We start from the raw sequence: 12,503 nt of genomic DNA on the forward strand, positions 1-12,503 counted from the left end.
GCAAGTTAATTCAGCCTCGTCATTGTCAATCGTGAAATTTTACAAAAACTTCACATAACTACAGTCTCTAGTGCTGGGTTTAGTGACGAATATGGTCTTGCTTGATAATGAAATGGCTGATACGGAGCCAGACTGAGAAACATGGAAGACCGTGTCCTGATGGATTGAAGTTTTATTTGTGAAGAAGCCATAAGCTCGTTGGCCAGTGCCCAGAGTGAACACAGGCAGATGGGAACGTGTTACACACCATCCGAATAAGCGGCGAGTCGGGGGAGCAAAGTGACGTTCATGTGTCAGATGGAGGAGCGAAGGAGGGTGGAAAACGTGAAGAAAGATATGATGAACGGATGTGGGAGAGAAAGGAATAAATCTTCCTTAGCCAGTGTGGGGCCACCTGGCCCGCAGCGAGGCATTTCATCTCTGGCTCCATTCCATTTACTGGGCCCATTTATTAAATAGCTTTTTTCACACACCACTTACCTCCACCTGTTTAGCTGTTAGCGCCAGGCGATTGGTCTATGGCTTTTGGTTGCTGCATCTTTACAAAATCTGGCACAGTGGGGCAAAAAACAACATATGCCCTTAAGAACTGACTAATAGTCTTGTTTGACGATATCCCTGCCGAAGGTAATAGTTTAGCTCTGAAGCAGCTGTATCCAGTCTATGTGTGTGTGCTTGTGTATGTGCATACGTGTATGTGTATGTGTTCATGAATATGTGCATGTATGTGTGCATTTGCATATTTTATACTTGTCTTCACATGTATTTGTGTGTTTCTGCAGTGTGACACAACAGACGTAGAACAAATGATCTTTTAATTGAACGGTGAAACTTACTTGTTCATTTGAAGCAGCCTCATCAGAAGGGCTTAACAGACTTGCTGTGTGGAGCGAAGCCTGTCAAAAGTATATTTCCCAGGTCTCATGCGAATCACAGTAAAACTTCTTTCAGGGGAGTCCGGGAAGCGTAGTAGTCTATTCCGTTGCCTACCAATACAAGGATCACAGGTTCGAATCCCCGTGTTACCTCCGGCTTGGTCGAGCGTCCCAACAGACCAGTGACCAGGATGGATATGCGTCCTGGTCACTGCACTAGCGCCTCGTCTGTTCGGGGGGGGGGGGGGGGGTAGCGTGAACCTCCCACATGCTACGTTCCCCTGGCGAAACTCCTCGCTGTCAGGTGAAAAGAAGCAGCTGGCGACTCCACATGTATTGGAGGGGGCATGTGGTAGTCTGCAGCCCTCCCCGGATCGGCAGAGGGGGTGGAGCAACGACCGGGATGGCTTTGAAGAGTGGGGTAATTGGCCAGATACAATTGGGGGAAAAAGGCTGGGGGGGGGGCTACACATACAACCACTCCAGAAAAAAAAAAACTTCTTCATTCTAGTCCCTTCTCTCTCCCTTTATCTCTTTCTGCATTTTTGTCTCTCTGTCTCTTCGTAGAACTACTTAAAAGCAGCATGGAACGTGTTTGACTTTGTGACGGTGGTTGGGAGCATCACAGACATCTTGGTCACTGAGATTAAGGTTAGTACTCTGGACATTATGCGCTGCCCTTATGCCTTGACACCCTTCTCCCATGGTCCCCTCCATTCACACCGTGACCCTCTGGTTAGCCAAGCTCACGGCATCATGAGAGGCTGCAAATTAGCTTATGCAAAAAAGAGACACCTCTCGTTTTTCGACCTTCACTGTGGTAAAGATATACAGCGTAGTCAATTAATGCAGTCTGATGCATTTGCTTCAGTGTCCTGGCTGAGAGTAAAATAAGCCATGAACATTTTATGTACATTTGCAGACTGGGGAAAAGTCTGGCGAACACTCGGAAAACAGGTTTGCAGTTTGATGAATTCGCACTCAAAATACAGATCTTGATTGGTTTTGTGCTCAAGTGTTCCTCAACTGCAATTATAAGACAAGCTTTCATAGTCTCGTACTTTGTATTGCCTATCCTTGTATCAAAACCTCTGTAAATTGGGGGTGTCCGGGTAGCGTGGCGGTCTATTCCGTTGCCTACCAACACGGGGATCGCCGGTTCGAATCCCTCTGTTACCTCCGGCTTGGTCAGGCGTTCCTACAGACACAGTTGGCTTTGTCTGCGGATGGGAAGCCAGATTTGGGTATGTGTCCTGGTTGCTGCACTAGTGCGTCCTTTGGTCAGGCGGGGCCCCTGTTCAAGGGGAGGGGGGGACTGGGGGGAATAGCGTGATCCTCCCGTGCGCTACGTCCCCCTGGTGAAACTCCTCACTGTCAGGTGAAAAGAAGCGGCTGGTGACTCCACATGTATCGGAGGAGGCATGTGGTAGTCTGCAGCCCTCCCGGATCGGCCGACGGGGTGGAGCAGCGACCAGGACGGCTTGGACAATTACAGTTTGAATTATATTGAGTGCTTGGCACTGTTAGACAAGAATTGATCTACTAGATAAGTAACAGAACCACAGTTTGACATGGGAGGGGGGTGAGGGGGGAAACAGCCAAAAAAAACAAAAAAAAAACAACATTTGCCTCAGTGTGCGGTGTTTGAGTTGTGAACTTTGGTGGCAGTTCACTGTTGTGTTCTTTGTGGCAAAGCCTGTCTCTTTCTGTGTAATTTTTTCTTCATGCTGGCGCCTGTGCCCTCCCTAAACCACCCTCCACCCCTTCTGTCACATCTGCTTGCCTGCAGACGGTAAGTGGCTTTTCTCGTTGCCATCTGATGGCGTGAATTCCTATGTCAATCCGTCTTTCTCTCTGGCAGAGTCTGTTTAAATACCAGCGTCTCTTTGGTTTGTGTCGACATGGTTCTGTTGTATCATAGAAGGTTGAATCAGTTCATCTGGATACAACGTTCATGGATGAATAATGTCTTTACGCATGCATAAAGACATGGTACTGTGTACTAGTGCTGCACGATTTGGTGAAGAAGTCATATTGCGATTATTGTGGACAATATTGCGCTTGCAATATAATAAACAAATTCATACATATACAAAAAATACATGTTTTACACAGTACCTCTTTCTGCTCAATATCGCTGAGCTTGAATCCAAACTATCGCCATATAACAGGAATCGCTTTTTTTTTGCCTCTACTTCATCAGCATTAACCTGCTCGTTGTCAGCGGAAGAGCTATAACACGGCCTATGTTATTGGTTTATAACCCCCTTGAAAGATGGCTATGATTGGTTGAGCATGAATACTTGTCGTCACAAAGAAGAGACGGAGGGTCTCTTCTGTCTGACGACACTGTGAGAGAGAGAGAGAGAGAGAGAGAGAGAGAGACCCTAACCGTAACCCATGCTGCCTTCTCTTCTGACGCCGACGGCTAACATTAGCTATCGATACACGTGAGATTTTTAAACCAGCCACGACCTCACGACAGTACAACAAGCAATCACCCTGCCTTCCCTTCTCTTCACCCTCCGTGTCTTCTGTATGACGACAGCATTCGTACTCAACCAATCATAGCACAGGCAGACGAATACGAATTAGATCTTTGGGGGGGGGGTTACAAACCAATAACACGGCCTGTGTTATACCTTCAGCGGAATCCATTTTTTCCTTCTTCCTGGTCTGCACACAGCACACTGGATAGTCATGTGACCGTAGACCACGCACGCTTCACTGCCTAAACAGAGACTGATTGGTCATCTCTTAATTGTGGGTGTAGATATGCAGGCTGCACACAAACAGACGTTCACACATACACATTTTATTATTTAATCATATCACAGCATTTTGCGGTTGTGTAATTGCACAGACTGACATCGCGATGGTGATTAGATTAATCATGCTGCACTACCGTGTACAACATTTAGTATCGTCAGTTCACTAGTATTAGTTTATGCCTAAGAAAGTCATGAGAAAAAATGGAGAAAAAAAACCAACTCTTGTGCCTTTGTGTGACGGGATAAGCACCCTCTTCAAAGACCTAAGACAGACGTTTAAAGGGAAGCTGCAAACAATAATGGCTGTTTTGAAGCCCCCAGTAAAGGACTCTGGACTGAGGGAGAGACTGTCTGTAATATAACTTTTTTTTTTCTTGTGGGCTTTGGGGATGATTCAGCTGTTTCACTCATAATGAATTTTCATCTTTTACTCTTCACGCCTTTTTTATGTTCACGTCCTGCTTTTGCACTATTTATGTGTCTCGATATACCTCATTGGCCTTTACTGATCATTGTTAACTTGTCTGTACAAACTTCTTAGCTCTTATTGGAAAAAAAAAAGTCTGTTGTGGTTTTGACCTGAGGTTGGGACCGGATCTTGCCAATTCATCGTAACAGCTCACAGAGCTCTCCTCATCTCTTCCAGGACAAGCGCATTAATCTGAGCTTCCTGAGGCTGTTTAGGGCCGCCCGGCTTATCAAGCTGCTCCGGCAAGGTTACACCATCCGTATTCTCCTTTGGACTTTTGTTCAGTCCTTCAAGGTGAGTAAACACTCGAATTCACACACACATGTAGGACGCACACACTCGCTGGGTGTATGAACACAGTCAGGCATGTTCTGGTCATCTATGTGTGGTAGCATATATGAGTGAATGAAAATGCAAACGTTTTAAGGCGTCGGCAGTCTGTTCCGTTGCCTACCAACACGGGGATTGTCAGTTCAAATCTCTGCGTTACCTCCGGCTTGGTCGGGTGTCCCTACAGACACAATTGACCTTGTCTGCGGGTGGGAAGCCGGATGTGGGTATGTGTCCTGGTCGCCACACTAGCGCCTCTGGTTGGTCGGGGACGCCTGTTCGGGGGGGGGGGGGCTGGGGGGAATAGCGTGATCCTCCCACGCACCACGTCCCCCTGGCAAAACTCCTCACTGGCAGGTGAAAAGAAGCGGTCGGTGACTCCACATTTATCGGAGGAGGCATGTGGTCTTCTGCAGCCCTCCAGATCAGCAGAGGGGGTGGAGCAGTGAGCAGTGACCGGGACGGCTCGGAACAGTGGGGTAATTGGCCGGGTACAATTGGAGAGCAAAGGGGGGGGGGGGGTCAAAAAAGAAAATGCAAATGTCTGAGCACCTTTTCAGAGAGGTGGAGCAATGCGATGACCACATGAATAAAGTAAAGATATGAGAGTGGCTCAGAATAGTTTTTAACAGCATTTTTAGCTATGTATTCAGACAAAGGTGACTAAGGGAGTGCACTTCTCTTCTTCTGGAAAAGTTCAGAAGGCTCTCAGCAGACAGCGGTTTCTGTTCAGAGACTGACGTGGAGCATGCTTGTTCCACACGTCCCCTAGGTGAAGTCGAGTTAAATGGGGAACAGTGGAAGGGCACAGCTAAGGGAATTCATATTGACGTCAGCAGTGAGGGCTTTTAATAAATACCAATAAAAATAGGTAGTTTCTGCAGCGTGTTAAAAGGTGGCATTTAGTTTTGTTACCGATGCACTTTTCTCTCTCTGCAATAAACACCTAATGAAGAGAATCGATCTTAAAGAGCAAGTTGGGCTACTCCAGTCCTTAGAACATGAGGCAAATGTAATAAAGCTTTCATAAAAGGTATTCCTCTACAGAGTCTGCTGTGTGTGTGTGTGTGTGTGTGTGTGTGTGTTAGAGAGAGAGAGCGAGTGAGACACTGTGCTCTTGTATGTGTACTTGCCCTTAGGTGCAGGAAAATATATGTGCAAGTTTTAGTATACTCTATATCTATGTAAGCTGCATCTGTACTTGTTCCCAGGCCCTGCCTTATGTCTGCCTGCTTATCGCCATGCTTTTCTTCATCTACGCCATCATTGGCATGCAGGTGAGTCATATCACAGTTTTCTATTGTTGTGGAAATTGCCTGCAAACACTCAAGACTCATGAAATAACACACAAAACATTGATGGGTTGAGGACTGAAAATATATCGTATACAATATATATTGGAGAGAAACAAACCGACACAGAAGTCAGAGGGCGCCGTCTCTCCCTTATTGTCTTATAGTTCAGCAAAACAAAGAAGTCTCACAAGTTTAGCCCCTCGATGTTCAAGGACAATCAACCTATAGAAACACTCCTGCAAACCCACGGGAGAACTATTTCCTGCATGAGTCAAGAGTTCAACACAAACTCAACACAAGTCTCGCTTTCTTCAGAAACACAGTTAAACAGAAACACAAAATGTCGGGCCTCTGGAAGATCTGACAGATCTCCCGAATGTGATGTGTCGTATGACAACACACGTCTTTCGTTTGATACACGGTTTGTCTCATGACACAAACAGATCCATCTAGCCCACGTAGCATCACAGGCATGAAGAAACATACATAATGAATAAATGATTGTTCTTAGTTTTCTTTCACACTAATCAGCAGAAGTAAAAAAGGAGCCAGTGGCAGAGGGCTCCAAAAAAAGTTTGCATATTTTTTACTGTCTCGTGGTCCCATGGTTTCGCACTCTTTCATCGCCTGCCATGAGGTTGACAGTCCCCTGTATCATCCACGCCTTCAAACAAACAGTACTTTTGACATATAGTGTTACATTTGATAAAATGTCACATTTCGTCTCTGGTTTATTATCACCAACAACTGTTTGAAAATAAGGAAAAAAAACATTCACCATAATAATTGGCAACATCATACAGTGTGTTTAACATCTTTGTGGATGACATTGTAATGAGAGTATTATATACTTCATCTGCAAAGTAAATAACGCGGCCATCTCTCACCGACAGATGGGTGCAACCTTTATGTCAGATTACTCATTTAAAAAGGAGCTGCACAAGAGCTAATGCCCTGACTTGTATGATCAATAAGTGGACTTGCTGTCATATAAATTAACAAAGGTGTTGTGAGTCAGTAGAAATTGCATCCACCAATAAAAAGATCCGTTTAATCGGTCCACTGTATAATCGTGGTGGTCCCCCCCTCTTGCAGGCGAGGCGGTATTTTACATCGATGACATGGGGGGAATCGCACTTATCACACGCCCTTTCCCTTTTTGTCAAATTTGTTGAGAAAACTTTATCTTCATGCTCAGATTTTTGAGATTGACGCTGCTGCAAAGAATCTTCGCCATCTTTTCTTGTTATATTTCGCAGTGGAGAGATCAGCTGAGAGTCTGGTCTGAAAATGTCGCCATTGTCTTGTTTCTGTACCTCGTCGTCATGCTACATGCCTGGATATGACTGTGGCCAGGGGTCTCTTGAGCCCAGAAGCCTGTGTTTGTAGGCCAGCAGGCCAGTCTTGCCTCGGGGCATATGAATTATTGAGAGAGGCCTTTAGGGTTTTTTACAGGAGTCTCAAAAGGACACACTAACATGTGGCAGTTATCCAAGCATGCACACACATGTTCTGTCTCTCTCTCTCTCTCTCCTTCTCTCTCTCTCTCTCTCTCTCTCTCTCTCTCTCTCTCTCTCTCTCATACACACACAAAATCACAGTCACACACACATGCATACACAAATATGCATCAATATCAAGTTTCCAGTGTGTGCACTCTATGCCAGCTCATTGACAGCGGATGCATTTTTGTGTGTTCTTGTTCATCTTGATTCATTTAACACCCCCACATTTCTTTTTCCCCATCCTGCTCAGGTGTTTGGGAATATTGAGCTGAATGAAGACACAGCCATCAAGCACCACAACAACTTCCAGACCTTTTCCCAGGCCTTGATGCTTCTCTTCAGGTCATCAAGGCTCCTCATTCCTCAGTCATTTGCCCTTCATTTGCCTCAGTATATTCTTAGCTTCAATGCCGTAGATCAGGGGTTTTCAAAGTGTGAGGCGCGCCTCCCCTGGGGGGCGCCAGAGAGCTTCAGGGGAGGCGCGGCGTGAGGGGGGAAAAGTAACAGTAAACATCTAGCTAAATTTAGTTAACTTCAGCAATGCTTGGAGCAAAATGGATCGATTTTTAGTAACATTACCTACAGCGAGAAAGGAGACAGCGTCTGGGGCAAGCAGAAAACGGAGGAAGTATGACCAGGATTATTTAAAGTTTGGATTTTCATGGATTGGTCCTGATGACGGCCCACTGCCGCAGTGTGCTATCTGCAAAGAGGCGCTAGCTAGCGACAGTATGAGACCATGTAAACTCCGGCGTCATATTGATACAAAACACCCAAGTTTGGTGACCAAGCCACAGGAGTTGTTTGATAGAAAGCTAAAGGAATTGCGGTCACAGAAGAAAGCCATTGACACATTTAGCACTGTAAATACCATGGCAACCGAAGCATCATACCGAGTGGCGTTGCGCATAGCTAAGGCAGGTAAACCCCACTTTAAAAGGATGTTAAAAATGTTTAAAAAGATGTTTAAAACGTTTAAAAATGTTTAAAAAGATGTTTAAAACGTTTAAAAATGTTTAAAACATAAAGATAAAGATGTTTAAAAATGTTTGAAAAAGATGTTTAAAAAAATAAAAGATCATCTTCAAAGATATATCATTTATTGTTGAAACCCGTTTTTATACCTGAGTGGAACATACATTATAGCAACAATAATAAACAACAAACAACAATAATAGTAATAATAGCAATAATAATTGGGGGGGGGGGGCGCAGCTGTTTTTATGTTCTCTGAGGGGAGGCTCACTTTCCTACACTTTGAAAACCCCTGCCGTAGATAATAGAGTATCTACACAAAAACAGCAACATATAGCACAGTGCTAATGTTTACCGTAACCTGCTTCTACATCTCATGACCATCGAGCAATTTTGAAATTGCATGTGTGTTTGTGTGTGTGTGTGTGTGCGTGCATGTGCCCAAACGGTGATTGATTTGTATACATTTTTTGTGTGTGTCCCTTAGAAGTGCGACAGGCGAGGCGTGGCACGAGATCATGTTAGCGTGCCTAAGTAATCGGCCGTGTGATAAGCTCTCGGGCATTGGGGGGAAGGAGTGCGGGAGCGACTTTGCGTACTTCTACTTCGTCTCGTTCATCTTCCTCTGCTCTTTTCTGGTCAGTATAGCAGGTCACATGGGCCGTACCCGTCGGTCTCATACTGTGTGTTTTGTCCGGCACATTTTGGCACGCTTTAAAGCATGAACACCATCTAATAGAGCTCCGGCGGTTGACGTCACACTGTCCCAGCATGTACATGCCTTGATAAGACAATGCCACGTTGGCAGGAATCCTGAATCTTTCCAGCAGCAATCTTTTAATCTTGTTTAAAGAGGGTAGGCACCTATTGTGTTGGATGTCAGAACATGAGGGGGCAAGAAGAAGGGAAATCTTTTTATCCTTCCCCTCAAAATTCCAAAAAAAATGTCAGTCAAATAAATGGATAACTTGCTGGACCTCTCATATACCGTTATGGTGGAGTGTGTGCGGGTGCAGCTGTTCTGGGTCAGTGTAATTGGCTCAGGACATGTTGAAGTATGCCTCCACACACAGACGGCATGCGGCTCTCTCTCCCATCCAAAGACTGCAGAAGTCTTACTGTTTTTAAAATTTTTTTTTATCTAGCTGGTTTTATAGTTGCTGTTTTATATTTGGAACATGGTGTGTCTTCAAAATAAATGGCTGTCGAGCCTTTAAACACCATCACTGTCTGTGTCTGTGCTGGAGGACCCCTGCAGAGCCTTGTTGTGAGCACAATGTGTCACAACTGTCAAGCCGTTAAACGTGGGGCTAACACTTGGTGAGAGGGGTTAGCGCTGTCGCCTCACAGCGAGAAGGTCCTGGGTGGGCGTTCGGGTGGTGTGGCAGTCTATTCCGTTTGGTCGGGCGTCCCTACAGACACAATTGGCCGTGTCTGCACTCTGCAGGTGGGAAGCCAGATGTGGGTATGTGTCCTGGTCACTGCACTAGGGCCTCCTCTGGTCGTCTGGGGCATCTGTTCAGGGGGGAGGGGGAACTGGGGGGAATAGCGTGATCCTCCCACGCGCTACATCCCCCTGGCGAAACTCCTCACTGTCAGGTGAAAAGAAGCGGCTGGCGACTCCACGTGTATTGGAGGAGGCTTTCGGCAGTCTGCAGCCCTCCCCGGGTCAGCAGAGGGGGTGGAGCAGTGAGCCAGATACAGTTGGGAAGAAAAAGGGGGAAAACATCCAAAAAAAAAAGAAGGTCCTGGGTTCGACCCCCAGGGTTGTCCAACCTTGGACGTCATCGCAGGTCGTCCTCTGTGGCGTTTGCATGTTCTCCCGGGATCTGCAGTGAGTTTCCTCTGGGTACTCCGGTTTCCCCCACCATCAAAAAGAAACATGCATGTTAGGGTTTATACTCCTGTCTGTGCCCCTGACTGAGGCAATGGGAAAAGAACTGGAGTTGGTCCCTGGGCGCAGCATGAAGGCAGCAGCCCACTGCTCCTAGCTCCACAGATCACAGCTAGAATGGGTTAATTTGCAGTAACTGAATTTCCCCAAGGGGATTAATAAAGGAAACTTAATCGCTTAAAACAGTGTTTGAAAACTCTGTCGCTAGCATCTAGACCTTCCAGTGACAACAGAGCAGTTTTTAACAGGACTCTAGTGCTGAATATTCATAACAAAGGCAGAATTTTTCCCATTTGTAATCCTGCAGGCTTTTATAGGCTTTCATATTATCACCAGAGTATGAAGAGGGAAGGTCTATCAGATAGCTATAGATATCTGGATATTGGAGGTCAAGAACTTTCCCCCTTATCGCAGTTTCAAGGGTTGTAAAAATCACCTAAGAGGCATGAAAAAGGTCACTGGTATCTGTTCTGTGAAGCCTTTTATTGTATCAATCAATGTCCTTTTCAGCATTTGCCCTGAATCTAGAAGGCCTGAAATTGATACCGACGGCATTCATTGTCATTTATTTTGCATGACAGCTTTCCTGCCAAACTGGTGATTTGAACAGATCCGACGTGGCGTCTGGAGCTCTATAGGGTTTTGTCTCATTGTTTATTGCTCAATATTTGGAAAAACACAGCAGAGTTAAGAGCTTAAAATGTTAACGTTTTGCAAGTCTTCTATATGCAATATCTTCCCATCTCCCTCTTCTTTTCCAACTAAGTCTTATCAACTCTGGTTAACGTCTTTTAATTTCTTTTGAGCAACATTGGGGTTCGTTCGGGATATTTTACTTTTTACACTTCTCCACATACTCTTTAGATGCTTAACCTGTTTGTGGCTGTCATCATGGACAACTTTGAGTACCTGACAAGGGATGCCTCCATTCTGGGACCTCATCACTTGGACGAATTCATCCGCGTGTGGGCAGAATATGACCCCGCTGCATGGTAGGTGCTGTTGACCTTTGATCCGTGTTGCTATGATAACTCTGTTAGACAGTGTCAGCTTTAAACTGCAACAATAAGGGAGGATTGGCCTGGAAACTGGGAGTGTGTGTGCATGTTTGTGCCCGGGTGTGTTTGCATGTATTGCTGTACTTGTGAGGTCTGGTGCTTTACAGCCCACCTTTCTTGCGAGAACAAATTTGATTTGTGAGGACATTTTGGCTGGTACTCGTAACTTGAAGGAGCTACTCTGGGGTCTGGACTTGGATATAGGATTTAAGTTACAATTGATTTCAAGTTTATTTGTCATAGATGAAAATTAAGTTTACGCTTATTCTTATAATGAGATATGTTTTTCTGGCTAAACACACAAGAGGAAAATAAAAGTACGTTGAGAAATTATAAAAGTACTAAGAGCAAGTACAAGAACAGGACACGTGCAGAAACAGTCAGTGCAGACTTTAAGTGTACTTTGCTGGACAGTGTGCTGCAATAGAAAATGTTTCTAAAGTAGTAAGATGACGTATGCATTGGTACTGTAAGTAGTAAACTTGTGCACATAGCAAACTGTGCAGTCAGTAATGGTAGCCATTCTTATTCTTCCTCCTGCTCTTCCCCTTCTCCTTCTTCTTCTTCTGGCTTGTTCCCTGTTTCTCAGTGGTCAAGCCAAAAGAAGAAGAATTGTAGCCATTATGAACATCTCAAGTGTGCAATTCCAATAGGAAAGTGGCAAATCTGTGATTGAGTGATCAGTTTGAGCCTTATAGCTTGGAGGTAGAAGCTGTCTGGAAACCTGTTGGTCTGGGACTTGATGCCCCAGTACCTCTTGCCAGACGGAAGTAGAGAAAACAGTTTGTGTCCAGAGTTGCTGGCGTCCCTGATTATTTTGTGGGTCTTCTTCGGGCACACCTGGGAATAAGTGCCCTGCATGGTGGGATCATTACTTGTGATGTACTCTGCCATCTTCACCTCCCTCTGCGGAGCTTTGTGATCGAGGGCAAACCGCAGGTAGTGATGCAGCCAGTCAGGATGCTCTCAATGGTGCATCGGTAGGACTATGTTAAGTTTAGGGTCATTACAAATCTGTAAACGCCATCATTATATGGCGTTAGGTGTTTTTTGTTTTGTTTTGTTTTTTTTGCTACAACAGCTGCATGTAGGGTTGTTATTTGCATTTTCTCATAAAATGTACCCGACCACAGGTAGCAACAAACCAGGAAGTACATTTTCACATTCACAGATTGGCAATTTCGGCAGTGTTTCAAAGACAAACAGAAAACTGCTCAGTATTATGAGAGTGATATCAGTACAACATAGATGTGGAGATAATGATGAAAATCATGATTGTTTCCCTTTAAGGTTAGGCTTGTAGTTTTGATGATTATGGTGTCAGGGACTAA

General features: G+C 45.1%; 1 protein-coding gene across 1 annotated transcript in view; it reads left to right on the forward strand.

The window, feature by feature from the left end:
• The window catches only part of cacna1bb (calcium channel, voltage-dependent, N type, alpha 1B subunit, b), a 277,440-nt gene that overhangs the window by 246,028 nt on the left and 18,909 nt on the right, over window positions 1–12,503 (forward strand). The window contains 7 exon segments of the mRNA XM_056290621.1: window positions 1,443–1,526; window positions 2,665–2,667; window positions 4,293–4,409; window positions 5,657–5,722; window positions 7,496–7,587; window positions 8,708–8,858; window positions 10,979–11,106. Coding sequence (XP_056146596.1) covers window positions 1,443–1,526; window positions 2,665–2,667; window positions 4,293–4,409; window positions 5,657–5,722; window positions 7,496–7,587; window positions 8,708–8,858; window positions 10,979–11,106 — 641 coding nt within the window.

Source organism: Lampris incognitus, chromosome 12, assembly GCF_029633865.1.
Source record: "Lampris incognitus isolate fLamInc1 chromosome 12, fLamInc1.hap2, whole genome shotgun sequence".
In the NCBI taxonomy this organism is placed as follows: domain Eukaryota; kingdom Metazoa; phylum Chordata; class Actinopteri; order Lampriformes; family Lampridae; genus Lampris; species Lampris incognitus.